This window comes from Hyla sarda, chromosome 5, assembly GCF_029499605.1.
Source record: "Hyla sarda isolate aHylSar1 chromosome 5, aHylSar1.hap1, whole genome shotgun sequence".
NCBI classification, from domain to species: Eukaryota; Metazoa; Chordata; class Amphibia; order Anura; family Hylidae; genus Hyla; species Hyla sarda.
The window spans coordinates 130,526,639-130,548,595 of record NC_079193.1 but is presented as its reverse complement, the minus strand read 5'-3'; the positions used below and the strand labels follow the sequence as shown (position 1 = coordinate 130,548,595).

The following is a 21,957-nucleotide window of genomic DNA, read 5'->3' as shown; positions in this document are numbered from 1 at the left end:
CCTGCGCCCTGGGTCTTAAGGACCAGGCACGTACTCATACGTCCGTGGGAATTTCGGTCCCCGCCGCGCGCTGAGTGGGGACCGGACCGGGGTGACTGCTGATATCGATCAGCAGTCACCCCGCGCAAATGCCCAGGGGGGTAATCAGACCCCCCCCATGTCGGCGATCGCGGCAAATCGCAAGTGAATTCACACTTGCGATTTGCGCGATTCCGGGTCATTACGGGTCTATGATGACCCGGAATATAAGGGGGATCGCGGTTGTCTAAGACACCCACGATCCCCCTGAAGGTATAGGAGTGAGGTGGCACGGGTGCCACCCCTCCTATCCCTGCTATTTGTGGTCTAGACGCGACGACTAATAGCAGATCGGGGGCAGGGGGGGGTTAACTTTCGTTTTCCCCGTCCTGCCCACCCACAATAGGCGGGGCAGGACGGGGAAACGACGGGGACCGGCCCCGAAGATCCACTTACCGATCCGGGCAGGCGACGGAGGCTGCGGGCGACGGAGATCGGCGATGACGTGCGGCTGGATCCGACGGAAGCCGGTGAGTTGCCTAGTAACATCTGTAGGGTACAGTTTGAGACCATTATACAGAGGTCTCTAACTGTAGCCCTCCAGATGTTGCAAAACTACAACTCCCAGCATGCCCAGACAGCTGTTTGGGCATGCTGGGAGTTGTAGTTTTGCAACAGCTGGAGGGCTACAGTTAGAGACCGCTATATGGTAGTCTCTGAACTATAGCCCTCCAGATCTTGCAAAACTACAACTCCTAGCAACAACAACTGTTTGCTGTCTGGGCCTGCTGGGATTTGTAGTTTTGCAGCATCTGGAGGGACAGAGTTTGCAGTGGTCTCTATACTGTAGCTCTCCAGATGTTGCAAACCTGCAAATCCCAGCATGCTGGGAGTTGTAGTTGCGATCCCTCCAGCTGTTGCATAACTACATCTCCCAGCATGCCCTTCGTGATCAGTACATGCTGGGAGTTGTAGTTTTGCAACAGCTGGAGGCACACTGGTTGGAAAATATTGAGTTAGATAACAGAACCTAACAATGTTTTCCAACCAGTGTGCCTCCAGCTGTTGCAAAAGTACAACTCCCAGCATGCACGGTCTGTCAGTACATGCTGGGAGTCGTACTTTTGAAACAGCTGGAGGTTTGCCCCCCCCCATGTGAACATACAGAGTACATTCACATGGGCAGGCTTACAGTAAGTTTTCTGCTTCAAGTATGAGCTGCGGCAAATTTTTCGCCGCAGCGCAAACTCCTAGCAGGGAACTCACTGTAAACGTCCGCCAGTGTGAATGTACCCTAAAAACACTACACTACACTACACTACCACATAATAAAGGGTAAAACACTACATATACACCCTCTTACACTGTTCCTCCCAATAAAAATGAAAAACGTATTGTACGGCAGTGTTTCCAAAACGGAGCATCCAGCTGTTGCAATACAACAACTCCCAGCATTTCTGGACCGCCACTGACTGTCCAGGCATGCTGGGAGTTTAGCAACAGCTGGAGGCACCCTGTTTGGGAATCACTGGCGTACAATACCCCTATGTCCACCCCTATGCGATCCCTAATTTAGTCCTCAAATGCGCATGGTGCTCTCACTTTGGAGCCATGCCGTATTTCAAGGCAACAGTTTAGGGCCACATATGGGGTATCGCCGTACTCGGGAGAAATTGCCTAACAAATTTTGGGGGTCTTTTTCTCCTTTTACCCCCTTATGAAAAGGTGAAGTTGGGGTCTACACCAGCATGTTAGTGTAAAAAAAAAATTTTTACACTAACATGCTGGTGTTGCCCCATACTTTTCATTTTGATAAGAGGTAAAAGGGAAAAAAGCCCCCCAAAATTTGTAATGCAATTTCTCCCGACTACGGAGATACCCCATATGTGGGCGCAAAGTGCTCTGGGGGGGCACAACAAGGCCCAGAAGGGAGAGTGCACCATGTACATTTGAGGTGATTTGCACAGGGGTGGCTAATTGTTACAGCGGTTTTGACAAACAAATGTGACGCCATTTCGGAAACTACACCCCTCATGGAATGTAATGAGGGGTGCAGTGAGAATTTACACCCCACTGGTGTCTGACAGATCTTTGGAACAGTGGGCTGTGCAAATTAAAAATTTTGTACAGCCCACTGTTCCAAAGATCTGACAGACACCAGTGGGGGGTAAATGCTCACTGTACCCCTTGTTACGTTCCTCAAGGGGTCTAGTTTCCAAAATGGTATGCCATGTGGGGGTTATTTTGCTGTCCTGGGACCATAGGGGCTTCCTAAATGCGACATGCCCGCGAGCAAAATTTGCTCTCCAAAAGCTAAATGTGACTCCTTCTCTTCTGAGCATTTTAGTTCGCCCGTAGTGCACTTCAGGTCCACTTATGGGGTACCTTCATACTCAGAAGAGATGGGGTTACAAATTTTGGGGGGTCTTTTCTGCTATTAACCCTTGCAAAAATGTGAAATTTGGGGGGAAACACACATTTTAGTGAAAAAAAAAATGTTTTTTTTACATATGCAAAAGTCGTGAAACACCTGTGGGGTATTAAGGCTCACTTTATTCCTTGTTACGTTCCTCAAGGGGTCTAGTTTCCAAAATGGTATGCCATGTGGGGGTTATTTTGCTGTCCTGGCACCATAGGGGCTTCCTAAATGCGACATGCCCCCCGAGCAAAATTTGCTTTCAAAAAGCCAAATATGACTTCTCTTCTGAGCATTGTAGTTTGCCCGTAGTGCACGTCAGGTCAACTTATGGGGTATCTCCATACTCAGAAGAGATGTGGTTAAAAATTTTGGGGGGTATTATCTGATATTAACCCTTGCAAAAATGTGAAATTTTGGGGGGACACACACATTTTAGTGACATTTTTTTCTTTTTTTACATATGCAAAAGTCGTGAAACACCTGTGGGGTATTAAGGCGCACTTAATTCCTTGTTACGTTCCTCGGGGTATAGCTTCCAAAATGGTATGCCATGTGTTTTTTTTTTTTGCTGTTCTGGCATCCTAAATGCAACATGCCCCCCAAAAACCATTTCAGAAAAACATACTCTCCAAAATCCCCTTGTCGCTCCTTCGCTTCTGAGCCCTCTACTGCGCCCGCCGAACACTTTACATAGACATATGAGGTATGTGCTTACTCGAGAGAAATTGGGCTACAAATATAAGTATACATTTTCTCCTTTTACCCCTTGTAAAAATAAAAAAATTGGGTCTACAAGAACATGCGAGTGTAAAAAATGAAGATTGTGAATTTTCTTTGCTGCTATTCCTGTGATACACCTAAAGGGTTAAAACGCTGACTGAATGTCATTTTTAATACTTTGGGGGGTGCAGTTTTTATAATAGGGTCATTTGTGGGGAATTTCTAAGATGAAGACCCTTCAAATCCACTTCAAACCTGAACTGGTCCCTGAAAAATAGTGAGTTTGAAAATTTTGTGAAAAATTAGAAAATTGCTGCTGAACTTTGAAGCCCTCTGGTGTCTTCCAAAAGTAAAAACACATCAATTTTATGATGCAAACATAAAGTAGACATATTGTATATGTGAATAAAAAAAATGTATTTGGAATATCCATTTTTCTTACAAGCAGAGAGCTTCAAAGTTAGAATAATGCAAAATTTTCAAATTTTTCATCAAATTTTGGGATTTTTCCCCAAGAAATGATGCAAGTTACCACAAAATGTTACCACTATGTTAAAGTAGAATATGTCACGAAAAAATTATCTCGGAATCAGAATGATAACTAAAAGCATTCCAGAGTTATTAATGTTTAAAGTGACAGTGGTCAGATGTGCAAAAAACGCTCTGGTCCTAAGGTGTAAAATGGCCCGGTCCTTAAGGTGTTAAGGAGTCTCATTAACGGGGTTTAAACCGTTCTCACGGTTGGGCCGATGCCCGACATTAACCCTTTAGACTCCACTGATTGCGACTTCTAAAGTGAAAGTAAAACTATCGTGGCAGCTCAATGGAGCTGATCGGGGCTTTCGCGACCGAATCGGGATGTCCCGATCAGCTTAATGGGCAACAGAATGGTCCTCACTTGCCTCCTGGTTGTCGTGCAGGAGCAGCAGAGCGCCAAGAACACTGATCAATAATATGCTATGGTATAGCATTGATAAGTTTATGCAATAAAAAGATTGCATGGTAAAAAAAAGTGTAAAAAAAAAAAGAGAATACATGTGAAGAAGTGTAATAATAAAATTTGAATCACCCCATTTTCCTATTTTTAAATAAAGTAATGTAATAATGAAAAAAAAATAATCATATGTGGTACCGCCGCATGCATATATGTCCGAACTATTAAAATATAAGGTTAGCTAAACCACACAGTCGATGGCGTACACGTAAAAAAATTGGGAATTTTTGGTCACTTCATATACCATAAATATATTAATAAAAAGCAATCAAAAAGTCCCATCAAAACAAAAATGGTACTGATAAAAACTACAGACCACAAGAACAAAATCTAACTACAGACCTCAAATCCAAACCCCATTGAGGGAGGCATGCTAGTTATATTTTATCAGTAGAAAGAGATTAGATCGGCACTGTTTAGTCTGATTTTGGACTAAAATGTGGTGGGATACGTGGGCTGCTTCTCTGAACCTTGGTGGTGCTCTGACTTCATACAGTATGCCATGTCGTATTCTGTGGCCAGAAGAAGCATGTATATCATGTGAAACGGTCCCGTTGCCAGTCAGCTGTTTCCCCTGCATGTTGTCTCTCTCCCCATGTATGTGAGTATGTTTAATAAAGAAGATTAATCAAACCAGCACCGGTGAGTGGCCGACAATTTCTTTTCCTTCTTGCTACATATGACTACCGTATATGCCGGCGTATAAGACGACTGGGCGTATAAGACGACCCCCAACTTTACAGTTAAAATATAGAGTTTGGGATATACTTGCCGTATAAGACTACCCCTCCTACCGCTATGTACAGTACCTTATAGTTCCCCCACATTAGGTCGGCAGCATGTTCCCCCACATTAGGTCGGCAGCATGTTCCCCCACATTAGGTCGGCAGCATGTTCCCCCACATTAGGTCGGCAGCATGTTCCCCCACATTAGGTCGGCAGCATGTTCCCCCACATTAGGTCGGCGGCATGTTCCCCCACATTAGGTCGGCAGCATGTTCCCTCACATTAGGTCGGCAGCATGATCCCTCACATTAGGTCGGCAGTTCCCCCACATTAGGTCGGCAGCATGTTCCCTCACATTAGGTCGGCAGTTCCCCCACATTAGGTCGGCAGCTCCCCCACATTAGGTCGGCAGCTCCCCCACATTAGGTCGGCAGCTCCCCCACATTAGGTCGGCAGCTCCCCCCCCCCACATTAGGTCGGCAGCTCCCCCCCACAATAGTAGGCAGCTCTCCCCCCCCACAATAGTAGGCAGCTTTCTCCCCCCCCCCCTCCAATGGTAGGCAGCTCCCCCCACAGACATACAACTTCCAGCCATATAGAGAGTATGGCTGGAGGCTGTATGTCTGTGTACTGCCCCCCACAGTGTTCCGGCCACCGCTCCTCCAGCCCGGGGTCACAATCTACTGCTATGGCCTATGGACCATAGCAGCAGTCCCGGGACCGGAGGAGTGGTGATCGTAACACTGTAGATGACGCGCCGCTGGTCACTCACCAGGCCCCGGCCGCGCTTGTCCTCCTCCGGTCCTCCTGTGCCTCTATGGTTATACGCACGGGACGTCACTGACGTTCCATGCGTACAACCATAGAGCGGTGGAGAAGCGCAGAAGGACCGGAGGAAGATCGCAGGAGGACCGGAGGAGGATAGGCGGCCAGGGAATGGTAAGTGATCTGCGGACATCCTTATGTCCCGAAAAGATTTTTCGGGACACGGGGATGTCCGGCATAGAAATACTTACGATTATCGTGCCGGCTCCTGTGTGCGGCTGCAGGCGGGGGCCAGCCAGAGCATGTAAAAACTAATTCATGAATACTAAAAACCAGGGTGCCTCCAGCTGTTGTGAAACTACAACTACCAGCATGCCCGGACAGCCTTTGCCGGTCCGGGCATGCTGGGAGTTGTAGTTTCACAACAGCTGGAGGCACCCTGGTTTTTAAGTATACAGTTATTAGTTTGTACATGCTCTGGCCGGCCCCCGCCTGCAGCCGCACACAGGAGCCGGCACGATAATCGTAAGTATTCCTATACCGGACCCCAATACCGGGCGTATAAGACGACCCCCGACTTTTCAGAAGAAAATTCGGGGTTAAAAAGTCGTCTTATACGCCGGGATATACGGTAGTTATATTTTAACTTCACCGTGCCAGAGTGCTTGAATACGGTGTACTGTAGCGCCGTTCATAATCACACAACAGGGTGATCCCTGTAATACTATGGAATACGTGCACTCTGTCACACATAATGGTTTGATTTTTTATTCAAAACACAATAAAAGTAAAACTTTAATGGAAGATTAATAGGGTTTGTTTTACTGTACGCGGAAAAACTAAAAAGTTATAGGGGTCAGAAGATGACAATTTTAAACATATAAATTTTGGTGGATGTACCGTATATACTCGAGTATAAGCCGACCCGAGTATAAGCCGAGACCCCTAATTTCAACCCAAAATCCCAGGAAAAGTTATTGACTCGAGTATAAGCCTAGGGTGGGAAATACCTCATCCCCCCCTGTCATCATCCAGACCCGTCATTAACATCCTCATCATCCCCTTGTCATCATCCCACACATCCCCCCTTCATCATCCCCTTGTCATCATCCCACACATCCCCTTATCATCCCACACATCCTCCCTTCATCATCCCCTTGTCATCATCCCACACATCCCCTTATCATCCCACACATCCCCCCTTCATCATCCCCTTGTCATCATCCCACACATCCCCCCTTCATCATCCCCTTGTCATCATCCCACACATCCCCTTATCCCACACATCCCCCCTTCATCATCCCCTTGTCATCATCCCACACATCCCCTTATCCCACACATCCCCCCTTCATCATCCCCTTGTCATCATCCCACACATCCCCCCTTCATCATCCCCTTGTCATCATCCCACACATCCCCTTATCATCCCACACATCCCCCCTTCATCATCCCCTTGTAATCATCCCACACCCCCCCCCTTCATCATCCCCACCCCCCTTCATCATCCCCACACCCCCCCCCCCCTTCATCATCCTCTTCTCATCATTCGCCCTCAGTGGTCTTCAACCTGCGGACCTCCAGAGGTTTCAAAACTACAACTCCCAGCAAGCCCGGGCAGCCATCGGCTGTCCGGGCTTGCTGGGAGTTGTAGTTTTGAAACCTCCGGAGGTCCGCAGGTTGAAGACCACTGCGGCCTTCAACATGCGGACCTCCAGAGGTTTCAAAACTACAACTCCCAGCAAGCCCGGGCAGCCATCGGCTGTCCGGGCTTGCTGGGAGTTGTAGTTTTGAAACCTCCGGAGGTCCGCAGGTTGAAGACCACTGCGGCCTTCAACATCATCCAGCCCCCTCTCACCCCCTTTAGTTCTGAGTACTCACCTCCGCTCGGCGCTGGTCCGGTCCTGCAGGGCTGTCCGGTAAGGAGGTGGTCCGGTGAGGAGGTGGTCCGGGCTGCTATCTTCACCGGGGGCGCCTCTTCTCCGCGCTTCCGGCCCGGAATAGAGCCGTTGCCTTGACAACGACGCATCTGCGTCGTTGTCAAGGCAACGTGACTATTCTGAGGCCGGGCCCGAAGCGCTTAGAAGAGGCCTCCCCGGTGAAGATAGCAGCCCGGACCACCTCCTCACCGGACCACCTCCTTACCGGACAGCCCTGCAGGACCGGACCAGCGCCGAGCGGAGGTGAGTACTCAGAACTAAAGGGGGTGAGAGGGGGCTGGATGATGTTGAAGGCCGCAGTGGTCTTCAACCTGCGGACCTCCGGAGGTTTCAAAACTACAACTCCCAGCAAGCCCGGACAGCCGATGGCTGCCCTGGCTTGCTGGGAGTTGTAGTTTTGAAACCTCTGGAAGTCCGCAGGTTGAAGACCACTGCGGGTGGGGGAGTTCACTCGAGTATAAGCCGAGGGGGGTGTTTTCAGCACGAAAAATCGTGCTGAAAAACTCGGCTTATACTCGAGTATATACGGTAGTTATAATTTTTTTTGTAGTAAAGTAGTAAAATAAATAAAATCTACATAAATTGGATATCCCTGTAACCGTATGGACCCACAGAATAAAGATAAGGTATCATTTTTACAGAAAAGTGCACTGTGTAGAAACGGAAGTCATAAAAAGTTGCAAAATTGTGTTCTTTTTTTCATTTCACCCCACAAATAATTTTTTTTTGTTTCGCCGCAGATTATGTTATAAAAGATAGACTCAACACCTTCCAACTTGACTTAGACCTACACAGATTCTACCGTAATGTCTGCCTTAAAACACTTTTCTAACAACCAGACCGACACCACAACACCCACACCAATGGGAGAAACACTCACACTACAACAGTTTGGGCTTAAGGTTAAAAGCAGATACAATCCTCCACATATCTATCACCCTACTGAAACATTTATACACCTGGTACAGCAAGGGGTTACAAAACTTACGATGCCTCATACACACCATAACGTAGAGGAGAGCACTGAATGATCCGATGACTGACACTGACTTGACTATTAAGCCAGCGGACAAAGGGGGATCCATTGTCATTATGGATACTGCCGCATACGACAATGAAATCATCCGCCAACTCTCTGACAACACTACATATAAACTACTTCCAGGGAACCCCTTGCCCAACATACAGAAAGAGATACATGACTTAGTGACACATCACTTGGACAGGGGTACAAATAATAGATACCAAAATGGGCATCTTCTTAGAAAAAGACTTCCCTATCACACCTGTGATATATATTCTGCCCAAAGTACATAAGACAATAATCAATCCTCCTGGTCGTCCCATAGTGGCTTCTATTGATTCTGCGCTCAACCCTCTCTCAGTCACCTTGGAAAAAGCCCTAACACCTCTAGTGAGAGAAACCACATCCTTTTTACTTGACACATCCGATTTCTTGACTGCTATCAGAGACATCACAGACATATCAGCCAACACCTGGCTATTGACTATTGACGTAGTCAGTTTGTATACTTCCATTGTACACGACAAGGGCATGACTGCTACACAATGGCTACTACAACACAGTAGGTATACAGAACAACAAAAGGACTTTTTCATGTCATTACTTAAAATAGTTCTACATGACAACTACTTCATGTTCAAAAACAAGTACTATTTACAGACACGTGGCTCGGCTATGGGCGCGAACGTGGCCCCTCCAAATGCAAATGCCTATATGGCATTTTTTTGAAGAGTTTTTTGTTTACAACCAGTCTACCTTCCAAATACACGCCAAAATGTGGCGTCGTTATATTGATATTATTTGCATTTGGGAGGGGCCACGTGAATCCGTCCTGGCCTTTTTGACATACCTAAATTCCATCTGGCCTGAATTAAAATTCACTATGACACTCAGCCAAGACTCCATACCTTTCCTGGACACATTGATCTTGAAAGACACAGAGGGATACATTACCACTGACTTGTACCAAAAGACTACGGATAGGAACAGCCTCTTACATTTCAATAGTGCACATCCATACAGTATTAAGAAAGCCATTCCAAAATCACAGTTTAAAAGAGTACAACGCATAGTCACCGATCCCCATACACAGCAGATCAGATTAGACGAAATGGAGTCAAAATTTAAAGAAAGAGGGTACCCTGAACATCTATTAAAAGAAGCCAGACACGATACCGTATACAGAGACACCACACCGTATACCTTTCGTGAGAGAATATCACCCACACATATCCAAGGTTGACAAGATTGTCCGTAAACACTAGCACATATTGCAGGAAGCATACCCGAACATTTCAGAATTCACGATCCCACCACTCATTTGCAATAAAAGAGCCCCGAACCTGTCCAACAACCTAGTTAGAGCCATTCCACGACAGGATGAGATGACCACTACACAGAGACTACTCACTACCAGACGTACAGGCACATTTCCCTGCCTCCAATGTTCTCAATGTAGCAATGTGCTAAAAGGAGACAAGATTCTCCATCCCCAATCAGGAAGAGCCTACAGAATAAAGGGATATTACACATGCCTAAGTAAAAAGTTTTTCTTGCTCTGGACAGTTCCTGACATGGACAGAGGTGTCAGCAGAGAGCACTGTGGTCAGACTGGAAATAAATTCAAAAAGAAAAGAACTTCCTCTGTAGTATACAGCAGCTTATAAGAACTGGAAGGATTAAGACTTTTAAATAGAAGTATTTACAAATCTGTTTAACTTTCTGACATCAGTTGATTTAAAAAAAAAAAAAAAAAAGTTTCTACCAGAGTACCCCTTTAACCTGTTTGGGACCACGGGTGTATGGATATGCCCTAGCCTCCTGGCACTTAAGGACCAAGGGCGTACCTGTATGCTCGTGGGAATGTCGATCCTCGCCGCTAGCGGGACGGGGATCGGAACGGGATGCCTGCTGAAATCATTCATCAGGCATCCCGTGCCTGCAGATCGGCGATTCACGACTTTTCCGGGCTGATCAGGTCTCTGATGACCCGATAGCACGGAAAATAGAGATGAACGGAGCTGTCAAATGCGGCCAATCGGCGAATCGCAGGCATCCAGGGGCGGGGGAAAGTTAATTTCCCCTGCTCTGGCCGCCCCTGGATGTCGGGGCAGAGCAGGGGAAGATGGCGGCAAAGTGCGGGGGCAGTTGCGGAGACCGCCGGTTACCTGGGCTCACGCGTTGACCGAGGACCAGGGACCGGCTGACAGGAGGCGCAGGCAAGTGGAGGCGGCGGTTTCCTAGATACAGCTGTGAAGATCGCCGTAAAGTGATCTTCACTGCTGTATTTGGGAGTTTCAAAACTACAACTTCCAGCATGCCCAGACTGGGCATGCTGGGAGTTGTAGTTTTGCAACATCTGGAGGGCAACAGTTTGGAGACCCCTGTCCTTCCAGATGTAGCAAAACTACAACTCTCAGCATGCCCAGACTCTCCAGGCATGCTGGGAGTTGTAGTTCTGTAACATCTGGCCCTCCAGATGTTGCAGAACTACAACTCCCAGCATGCTTGGACAGTCTCAGCATGCTGGGAGTTGTAGTTTTGCAACATCTGGAAGGGCACACTTTGGAGACCACTATACAGTGATCCCTCAACCTACAATGGCCTCCACATACAATAGTTTCAATATACAATGGTCTTTTCTGGACCATTGTAAGTTGAAACCAGACTCAACATACAATGCTACGGACAGTCCAGATCTGTGCAACGTGTCAATGGCTGGAAGAACCGACCAATCAGAATGGGCAATTTACTGGTAAAACACCTTTATTACTGAAGCGTATGCACTGACTGATGTCTGGTAGCGCCCCCTACAGTACAGGGAGGTATTACATGTTCTGTACACTTTACCTGTACCAGGGTTACCTGCTCCTTTGGACACAAGGTAAGGGTGACTCCATTTTACTTTTTTAGGACATTGCATGTACTGTACAGGACCCTAAAGAAGCTTCTGTCCTCTACATAGACCAGTGTTTCCCAAGCAGGGTGCCCTCAGCTGTTGCAAAACTACAACTTCCAGCATGCCCGGACAGCCTTTGGCTGTCCGGGCATGCTGGGAGTTGTAGTTTTGCAACAGCTGGAGGCTCCCTGCTTGGGAAACACTGACATAGACAAGTGATTTACAGCGCCCAGCAGATCTTTCTTTCTTTTATATGTAAGGATTTACTTTATCTATATTAGTTATCTACTTATTTTTCTTTCATTCTCACTTTTTACAATTTTTGGATGACATTTTGGTGGCTTCAGAACCAATTACCAGGTTTCCATAGAGTTCTGGTCTCAACATACAATGGTTACAACATATAATGGTCGCCCCGGAACCAATTAATATTGTAACTTGAGGGACCACTGTACAGTGGTGTCCAAACTGTCGCACTCCAGATGACAATTCAAAGCATGACAAGACTGTCCAAGCATGCTGGGAGTTGTAATTCGGCAACATTTGGCCCTTCAGATGTTGCCGAACTCCCAGCATGCCTGGGCATGCTTGGAGTTGAAGTCTTGCAACATCTGTAGGGCTACAGTTTGGAGACCACTACACAGTGGTCTCCAAACTGTTCTCCTCCAGTTGTTGCATAAGTACAACTCTCAACATGCCCTTTTGCTGTCTGGGCATGCTGGGATTTGTAGTATTGCAACAATTGGAGGCGCACTAGTTTGGAAACATTGTCTGTTTCCTAACTCAGTGTTTCCCAACCCGTGTGTCTCCTGCTGTTGCAAAACTATAACTCCCAGCATGTGCTGACAGACCATGCATGCTGGGAGTTGTAGTTTTGCAACAGCTAGAGGCACATGGGTACGGAAACACTGAGTTAGGAAACAGACAGCGGTGCGGAAACACTGCGGTAGTCTGTTACCTAACTCAGTGTTTCCCAATCCCAACCAGTGTGCCTCTAGCTGTTGCATAACTACAACGCCCAGCATGCATAGTCTGTCAGTGTATGCTGGGACTTGTAGTTTCCCCCCCCCCCACCCCCCCACGTGAATGTACAGGATGCGGCTAATTTTCCGCCGCAGCGGGAGACTCACTGTAAATCTCCGCCATGTGAATGTACCCTAAAAACACTACACTACACTAACCCTAAATAAAGAGCAAAACACTACATATACACTACACCCTTACACTGTCACCCCCCCCCCCAATAAAAAAAATAATAATCTTGTACACCAGTTTTTCAAAAACGGAGCCTCCAGCTGTTGCAAAATAACAACTCCCAGTATTGCCGGACAGCCATTGACTGTCCAGGCACATTGGGAGTTTTGCAACAGCTGGATGCACCCTGTACTGGATGCACACTGTACTGGCGTACAGTATTTTTGGTGGAGGAGGCAAGTGTAACGCTTGCATCCGGGTACACCCCTATGAAAATCCCTAATTTAGGACTCAAATGCACATGGCGGTCTCTCACTTCAGAGCCTTGTTGTATTTAAAGGCAAAAGTTTAGGGCAACATATGGGGTATCTCTGTACTCGGGAGAAATTGCGCTACTAATTTTGATGGGCTTTTTCTCCTTTTACTCCTTATGAAAAGGTAAAGTTGGGGTCTACACAAGCATGTTAGTGTAAAAAATTTTTTTTTTTACTCTAACATGCTGGTGTTGCCCCCATTCTTTTCATTTTCATAAAAGGTAAAAGGAGAAAAAGACCCCCAAAATTTGTAACACAATTTCTCCCAAGTAGGGAAATACCCCATATGTGGACGTAAAATGCTCTGCGGGCACACACCAAGGCTCAGGAGTGAGAGAGCTCCAGGTATATTTGAGGCCTAAACTTGTGATTTGCACAGGGGTGGCTGCTGGTTACAGCGGTTCTGACATAAACGCAAAATAAATAAATACCCACATGTGACCCCATTTTGGAAACTACACCCCTCAAGGAACGTAACAAGGGGTATAGCGAGCCTTAACACCCCACAGGTGACTGACAGATTTTTGTAACAGTGGTCCGTGAAAATGAAGAATGTAATTTTTCATTTGCACAGCCCCGTTACACAGCCCCGTTACAAAGATCTGTCAAATGCCAGTGGGGTGTAAAGGCTCACTGCGCCCCTCGTTACATTCCTTGAGGGGGTAGTTTCCCAAATAGTGTGCCATGTGTTTTTTTTTTTTGCTGTTCTGGCACCATGGGGGCTTCCTAAATGTGACATGTCCCCCAAAAACCATTTCACCAAAATTATCTTTCCAAAAGCCCAATGTCGCTCTTTCCCTTCTGAGCCCTCTAGTGCGCCCGCAAATCACTTTACATCCTCATATGAGGTATTTCCTTACTAGAGAGAAATGGGGCTTCAAATTTTGGGGGACATTTTCACCTATTACTCCTTGTGAAAATGAAAAATTTGGGGTAACATCAGCATTTTAGTAAAAAAATTAAAATTTTTCATTTTCACGTCCAACTTCTACACAAAGTTGTCAAACACCTGACTCACAAGGCTCACTTTACCCCTTGTTACGTGCCTTGAGGGGAGTAGTTTCCCAAATAGTATACCATGTGGAGTGTCTTTCGCTGTTCTGGCACCATGGGGGCTTCCTAGATGAGACATGCCCCCCAAAAACCATTTCAGCAAAATTCGCTCTCCAAAATCCCATTGTCACTCCTTCTGTTCTGAGCCCTCTAGTGCACCCACAAAGCACTTTACATCCACATATGAGGTATTTCCTTACTCGAGATAAATTGGGTTACACATTATTTTTATTTTTTTTCATTTTACCCCTTATAAAAATATGGGTCTACAAGAACATGTTAGTGTAAAAAAAAAAAAGAAGATTTTGAATTTTCGCCTCCACTTTGCTACTATTCCTGTGAAACACCTAAAGGGTTAACAAACTTACTGAATGTCATTTTGAATACTTTGAGGGGTGCAGTTTTCATAATGGGGTCCATTATGGGGAATTTCTAACATAAAGACCCTCAAATTCACTTCAAAACTGAACTGGTCCCTGAAAAATTCAGATTTTGAAATTTACTTGAGAAATTGGAAAATTGCTGCTGAGCTTTGAAGCCCTCTGATGTCTTCAAAAAGTAAAAACATGTCAACTTTATGATGCCAACAATATATAATTTATTTGGTATGTCTATTTTCCTTACAAGCAGAGAGCTTCAAAGTTATAAAAATGCAACATTTTCTAATTTTTCATGAAATTTTTGAATTTTTCACGAATAAATGATGCAAGTATCGCCGAAAATTTTCCATTTTCATAAAGTAGAATATGTCACGAAAAAACAATCTGTGAATCAAATTCATAAGTACAAGCATCCCAGAGTTATTAATGCTTAAAGTGACAGTGGTCAGAATTGCAAAAAATGCTCTAGTCCTTAGGGTCAAAATGGGCTCCCTAAGGGGTTAATCTTGTACACACTCTACTTTGCAGTCTGAATTACGATAACATTTTAAATTTTATTTTGTTTACTTGTTACTTTGTGTTGTGAGCGGGTGTTAGGATTGTACATCAGACATGAGAAAAACTCATATGCTGTGTGTTATGTGTATATATAACACTGGGTTTAAATGTGTTATACTAGAAAAAAATAATTTGTTCTTATGTTTGTTTGGTACATTCCACTTACCTCATCAAAGTCAGCAATTATTTCATTTAATAGTCGTAAACATTCCACTCCCATATTATTGCCATCAAGTTCAATGTAAAAATCATTAAAATTAGGAATGGAGGCAAACATAACACCAACTTGTGAATAAGACTGGTAATAAAGATCCTAGAAAGAAAAAAAATTAACAGATTGAAGGCAACACCAATAATATTTGATTACATACCAAAATCAAAGAAAACATGGCCAAAAAATTTCAACATATCATATAAATGTGCAATATTGGATGGCAGCCTAAAGAAGCACTCCTGTTTTTTTTTTCCCCATATCAAGTACACTCACCATAACTAGTCATACAGCGCCATTTGTTTTATTCCAGCACAGCTTCATCCGTTTATGTGATCACCAGTCTGACTCTCACAAGGCCACTGTGCTACATATGTCAGTTGCGGGTTAGTTGACTTTCTGTGAACTACGGGATGACATCATCACCTACGAGATCCCCTCCTGCTAGCTTTCAGACCCCTCCCAGATAACTTGGGTATTATTGTAATCGTACAGACATACAAAATAAAGATAATGTCTCATTTGTGCCAAAAAAAGCATTGTGTAGAAACAAAAGTCCCCAAATAGCTACCATTTTTAAAAAAAAATTTGCCTCACAAATATTTTTTTTTACCATAGATTTTGTGGTAAAATGAGTGAAATCATTACAATTGGTAGCGCAAAAAACAAGCCCTCATATGGATCTGCACGGGAGAGTATGAGGTCTGTTTTTTGATCTTCAGGGTGGTCCTTCCAAAAGGGGGAAGGATAACTACATGAGAGTCTAATATACAGGGGGCAGGCTACCTATAGGGGGTCCTATGTACAAAAGGCAAGTCACCTACAGGGGGGTCCTATAGGTTTAAAACTACCTACAAACAGGGAAAAAACTACCGACAAACAGGGGGAAAACTACCTTAAGGGGAGTCCTATACACAGGGGAAAACTACATACAGGGGGCTAGCTTCCTCCAGACTGACCAATGCAAACCTTGAAAAACATGCTTGCATTAATATCCAAATGGCCCCATCGCTACTCTACTGAACAATATGCCATGTGTTAGTTTAAAAAATAAAGATGGTACACTACACAGCTTAAAGCGCAACTGTCATTATACCCCCCAGACTAATAACATGATAGTATAGATGATGATACGTGTAATGCAGATGTACTTTTGGCTGCTCTTTATCACTCTATCAGCAGGAAAATAGTTTTATCGTGCGGTCAGCAACAGACGGATAGGCGTGGCTGAGGATCGTAATGCCCCGCCTCTGCCACGCCTATCCCCTGTAAGTGAGCGCTGGACCACTGTGTGATTGACACACAGGTCCCCACCCCCCGATGTCCGTGATGTGCGGTCCGGCGTGACTCCACTAAGCCTATACATATAATGTGCACCTTTATGAAATACAGTGCCCGTACTCCTCTTCTTTCTTCTCATGGTGCCTGAGACGCGCTGCTTCTGCTTTCACTACAGGCAGAGAGCTCGCTCCCGTTGTCTGCCGCCAGCTCAGTGCGCCTGCGAGCGAGCTCTCTGCCTATAGTGAAAGCAGAAGCAGCGCGTCTCCGGCACCAGGAGAAGAAGGAAGAGGAGTACGGACACTGTATTTCATAAGACATAAAGGTGCACATTATATGTATAGGCTCAGTGGAGTCACACCGGCCCGCACATCATGGACATCGGGGGGTGGGGACCTGTGTCAATCACACAGTGGTCCAGCGCTCACTTACAGGGGATAGGCGTGGCAGGGTATTACGATGCCCAGCCACGGCTATCCGACTGTGGCTGACCGCACGATAAAACTATTTTCCTGCTGATAAAGAGTGATAAAGAGAAACTAAAAGTATAGCTGCCTTACACGTATCATAATCTATACTATCATGTTATTAGTCTGGGGGGTACAATATCCATGACAGTTGCGCTTTAAATCTGATTTTAGGGTATCTTTTATAATTGAAATGGATACATTTCTATTTTGAAGGTTTTATAGAGGAAAAATAGTAAGGATTCTTACGCTAGGCGTTTTTTTTTCTCCAGCGTTTTTTTATTTTATTTTTTTAAACTGCCCCTGCAGCTTTTGATCCAAAACCAGAAGATTATTCAAAATGAATGGGAAATATATAGGAAGGATTTCTACTTCTTCCTACTGGACCCACTTTGGACTCAAAAACTGCAGTGCCAGTTAAAAAAAAAAAAAAAAGATAGAAAAATCCTGTGTGGAAACCTAGCCTTACAGTCTGAGTGAACATCATCTTGAATTTCTCCCACTTATACCAATACCTAATGTGTGTACAATTTGCAATGTATTATGTCCAGAACTACATTACTACAGCATCAAAAACTAAGACCCCATTTTAGTTTCTTTTATGTCCACTTCTTTAGACACAACTAAATAAACATGAGATATTTGATTTTTTTAATTTTTTTAAATAAAGAGCAGACATAGGGCCATGGTCAAGCAGACAAAAATTGGTGGCTGTCGGTAATTAGTATTACGTATATAATCAGTTGAACTGTACCATATTTCTTGGATTAGACATGAGAAAATGCTGTGCAACATGTGCTGGCAGGAGATTGAAGAGAATTCTCTTGTTATCTAATTTCACTCTCTCCATGTCATCTCTCTCCTCTTCTGCCTGTAACAGAAATTAATTGCATATTGTGTTGGTATTGTCATAATACAGAGCAGTTTCTACAATGTTTTGAAATATATTATTCATACTAAACAGTCACTGCAGGTGAAATTAAGTACTAAATACCAGCTATTTAAATGATTACATTTAAACACCTTTTTAAAGAAATACATGTTAGGGTGGCTGCGGCCTCTGGCATAGTCTTGAAACTGTGTTTTACTTTATGCTCTTGTTAGTAATTTTAGTTACGTGCATCAGTAATTGTTGTCAGTATAACCTGTCTGCAGCTACGCAGTTTATTTTTTTCGCTCAAAAGTTTTTTATTGAGTTTCAAATGTATATTTAGAGAACATTTATCAGAACAAAACCAAACAAAATAAGGGTAGACAGTCACAGCTGTCATTATAGCATGGCAATACTAGACAATTACATTTATTCCTTATTCCATTAGTCCATTAGATATAGCAGTCTAGGCATAGCATATATTGAAAAAACAATCAATCATAATCAAAAGTAAAAACATGTTCAAACAAGAAAAAACATGTGCCATTATGGGAAATTAGTTAAAGGGGTTGTGCGCTGCCCTGACTTTCGGAGCTCCGCTCACAGCGTCCGGAAGTTCATTACTCCGAACGCTGTGTGCGGGCTTCAGTGTTCGCGGCCGCGACGTCACGCCCGGCCCCTCGTGAAGTCTCGCCCGCCCCCTCAAGGAAAGTCTATGGGAAGGGGGCGCAACCGCTGTCACGCCCCCTTCCCATAGACTTTGGTAGAGGGGGCGGGCGTGACGTCACGAGGGGGCGGGCGTGACGTCACACCCGGCGGCCGCGAACACAGAAGCCCACACACAGCGTTCGGAGTAATGAACTTCCGGACGCTGTGAGCGGAGCGCACAACCCCTTTAAGTGAGGCAACCTATAAGGAATATAGAAACACTAAAGGATATGGTTTCACAATTGTGCAAAGTACCAGTGACAACTTTAAAAGGACTAATTAAGTATAGAGTTGGAATGTCTTACTAGGCCTTGGTGTCATACATTAGATACGGTGCCATTATACAATCACAGAGTGTTAATCAGTTTAAATATCTTTGCAGCACGGAGATGAGAACCAAAACTGCCATCTTGTGGTGACCTTTTTGAAGTGTTATACAACAATTACGGTAACCCAAAGGGTTAGAAAAAACCTCTATGTTGCATGTGTCACACATATATAAAACTTAACTTTTAATGCGACAAAATGATAATAGTAAGGAACAAAAAGTATTAAAAACACAGCTCCACTACAGTCATAATTGTCTGTAATTATGCCTACAGGTCATGTATTGAACCCCAATACTAATGGGTCACTGCAATTGGACTTAAGTAAGTGTCAGATCTCAGGTGTACATATACAGTCCTGATGTTGTGAGTGCTGGGCATACTGAATTGTACTCCCCAGAGTGAAGAGGGCAACTATCTCTCTTCTATTAGGCCACTTATATACGTGGCACTTGGATGGTATTTAACCCATAACGTATTTTCAGGTCACCAATACCTAGCACCCAGTGCCTGCTGTGCACCACAGGCATGGGCTATAAATCTTGTACCCTATTAATTGTGATCATTCGGCATAGACTGCAGTGGAGTTGCTAATTAAAATACAAATCTGTCACACCCCGACATGTTTCGCCACAATGTGGCTTTATCAAGGAGACAAACTGACAGCAATGAGTGTCAGGGTAAAGTGAGCCTTTTTATATGGTGCCACTGTGTTTGTGAAGTTCTTTCAGCCAACCATAGCACTTCAAAACTAGGTGCCAATCCAAAACTCAGATGTCCAGAGGACACCACCAATAGCTATCTATAGTGCTATCAACTTTAATCCACCAATCCTTATCAGAGATATATATTGCGTCACACGCCAGCGTGGCGTTATCTGGCCATCACTGGTGTGCTCTATGCCAATCTCCAGGCCAGATGAGTGATTGACAGCCTGTACTGATTGTTTACTTCCGTTCACATGCGTCCGGCCAGTCATGTGATAACCAAGTCTCACATGACCAACCGCCGTCAGCGATCACATGCTTGGCCGCGTTCATGTTGGTGTGCCCGCAGCTAGGAGCGGGTAGGTTGCGCAGGTGCATCAACCAGACCCTGCGCCTCTTTCAAAATTAACTCCTCCGGCTCCGATGTATATATAGATAGTGATAAAAGATGCCATACAGAGGACACTATAGTGAATGGCCTGGAAATATTCCATAAGGAATGCTAGGAACGATGGTATTTTAAGTTTGATCCATCAGGAGATTCTAAGCAAAGCGGAGGCAAGTTAGCTACTACAGTGAGGGGGATATTTTAATAATTAATAATTGTTATTAATTATTTTTTATTTTTATTTTTTAAATACGGTAATTAATAATAAAAAAATAAATACAAACTAAATAAATAATAAATAATTATTAATAAATAATAATAAATATTCTAACTAGATATTATTACAATACACATTATAAAATAAATTCAATATAATAGATGCAAATTGTGAAGTAGGGAAGCTCTATTTCAACAATAAGAGACTCCAAATGCCCTCAATCTTAGTGTATTTACAGTATACCAACCCTCACTCTGTGTAAATTATGTATATTATAGATTAGAAACTATTTCAGCTGATCATAACAGTCATTAATTACACTTATGACCATAGAACATGCCCCTTGGTAATCAATATCTGTTTCTAGCTGTTTATGTATACCAGCTTAGTCTAGATTTTAGTCTCTATTTTAATTTAAATATGTATTTCTAGATGAAACTCTATTCATTATTTTAATCTCTATTTTAATCCAAATGTGGATTGCTAGATGGATCACTATTTTTGTCTCTATTTCAGTACAGATATATGTTTCTAGATGGATCTTAGAAGAATGGAGTAGTGCGCGTACCACATATGAACTTCTATCGGTGAGTATTGTCTAACCATTCGTGTATGTTGGTTTATTCCATATGACAAATACCTGTGTATACTATTTTATAAATGGCCCATACCCAACAATCTTGTCCTTTACATTAATTATTTAACTTCATGACTTACATTTAATTTCTTATGTATAACTTAGTGGCTGGTAGTTGCCAAATTCGACCAAAGGATCTAGTTTATATTCGTAACTCAACGTCAGATAAACTGTACATATATCGTATACCCCCTGTCGGCCGGGGATACCTCATTAGATGAAAGCTGTGTAATTAAATCCTTCATTGAGGCCGTGAGGGTTCAGGGTCTTCAATCGGAAGAGCCATTTTGATTCTTCTTTAAGGAGAATATTCTCCAGATTGCCCCCTCTCGGACCCAATCTAATATGTCTCAATCCCCAGAATCGTAAACAACTGGGGTCATTACCATGTGTGTCTCTAACATGTCGGGCTATGGGAGTATCCCGATATGTCCTAATCCCGCTTAGATGTTTAGAGATCTGGCGTCGGAACTCTTGACGGGTTTTACCCACATATAGTTTTGGGCATGGGCATGCACAGATGTAGACTATGCCCATGCTTTTGCAATTTACAAAGTCAAATAATTTATATGTTTTGCCATCTGTCGGGTTTATAAACTCCCTCCGCCAGGTGACATATAGAACATTGTCCACAAGGACACGTACCTATGTTTGGGTTTTTCAGCCACATATGTCACCTGGCGGAGGGAGTTTATAAACCCGAGGTATGGGGAGGTTGTCACAGGCGATCAAGAGAAGGCGGAGCTACTGAATGGGTTCTTTAGTTCTGTATACACTATGGAAGAAGGAGCTGACATTGGCCAGGTCAGTGCTGGTAACACATCATGTAATGTACTGAACTGGCTTGATGTAGAGATGGTACAAGGTAAGTTAAGTGATATAAATGTAAGCAAATCCCCAGGACCGGATGGACTACACCCAAGAGTTCTTAGAGAGGTAAGTTCAGTAATATCTGTACCCCTGTTCATGATATTTAGAGATTCTCTGGTGTCTGGTATTGTGCCAAGGGACTGGCGCAAGGCGAATGTGGTGCCAATCTTCAAAAAGGGCTCTAGGTCTTCCCCAGGAAACTATAGACCGGTAAGTTTAACGTGCATTGTGGGTAAATTGTTTGAAGGACTTATAAGGGATTACATACAGGAATAC

At 44.1% G+C, this 21,957-nt stretch overlaps 1 protein-coding gene across 10 annotated transcripts in view; it reads right to left on the bottom strand.

Moving 5' to 3' along the window:
- ADCY1 (adenylate cyclase 1) overlaps positions 1–21,957 on the bottom strand; it is a 605,827-nt gene that overhangs the window by 87,523 nt on the left and 496,347 nt on the right. For all 10 annotated transcript variants that reach the window (XR_008843996.1, XR_008843995.1, XR_008843997.1 and 7 more), the window contains 2 exons: positions 17,712–17,828; positions 15,168–15,314 (listed from right to left, as the gene is read on the bottom strand). Coding sequence is in view for 7 of the 10 variants with exons in the window: in XM_056520271.1 (XP_056376246.1) it covers positions 15,168–15,314; positions 17,712–17,828 (264 nt within the window). In the remaining 3 variants the exon portion in view is untranslated. The remainder of the gene's footprint in view (positions 1–15,167; positions 15,315–17,711; positions 17,829–21,957) is intronic.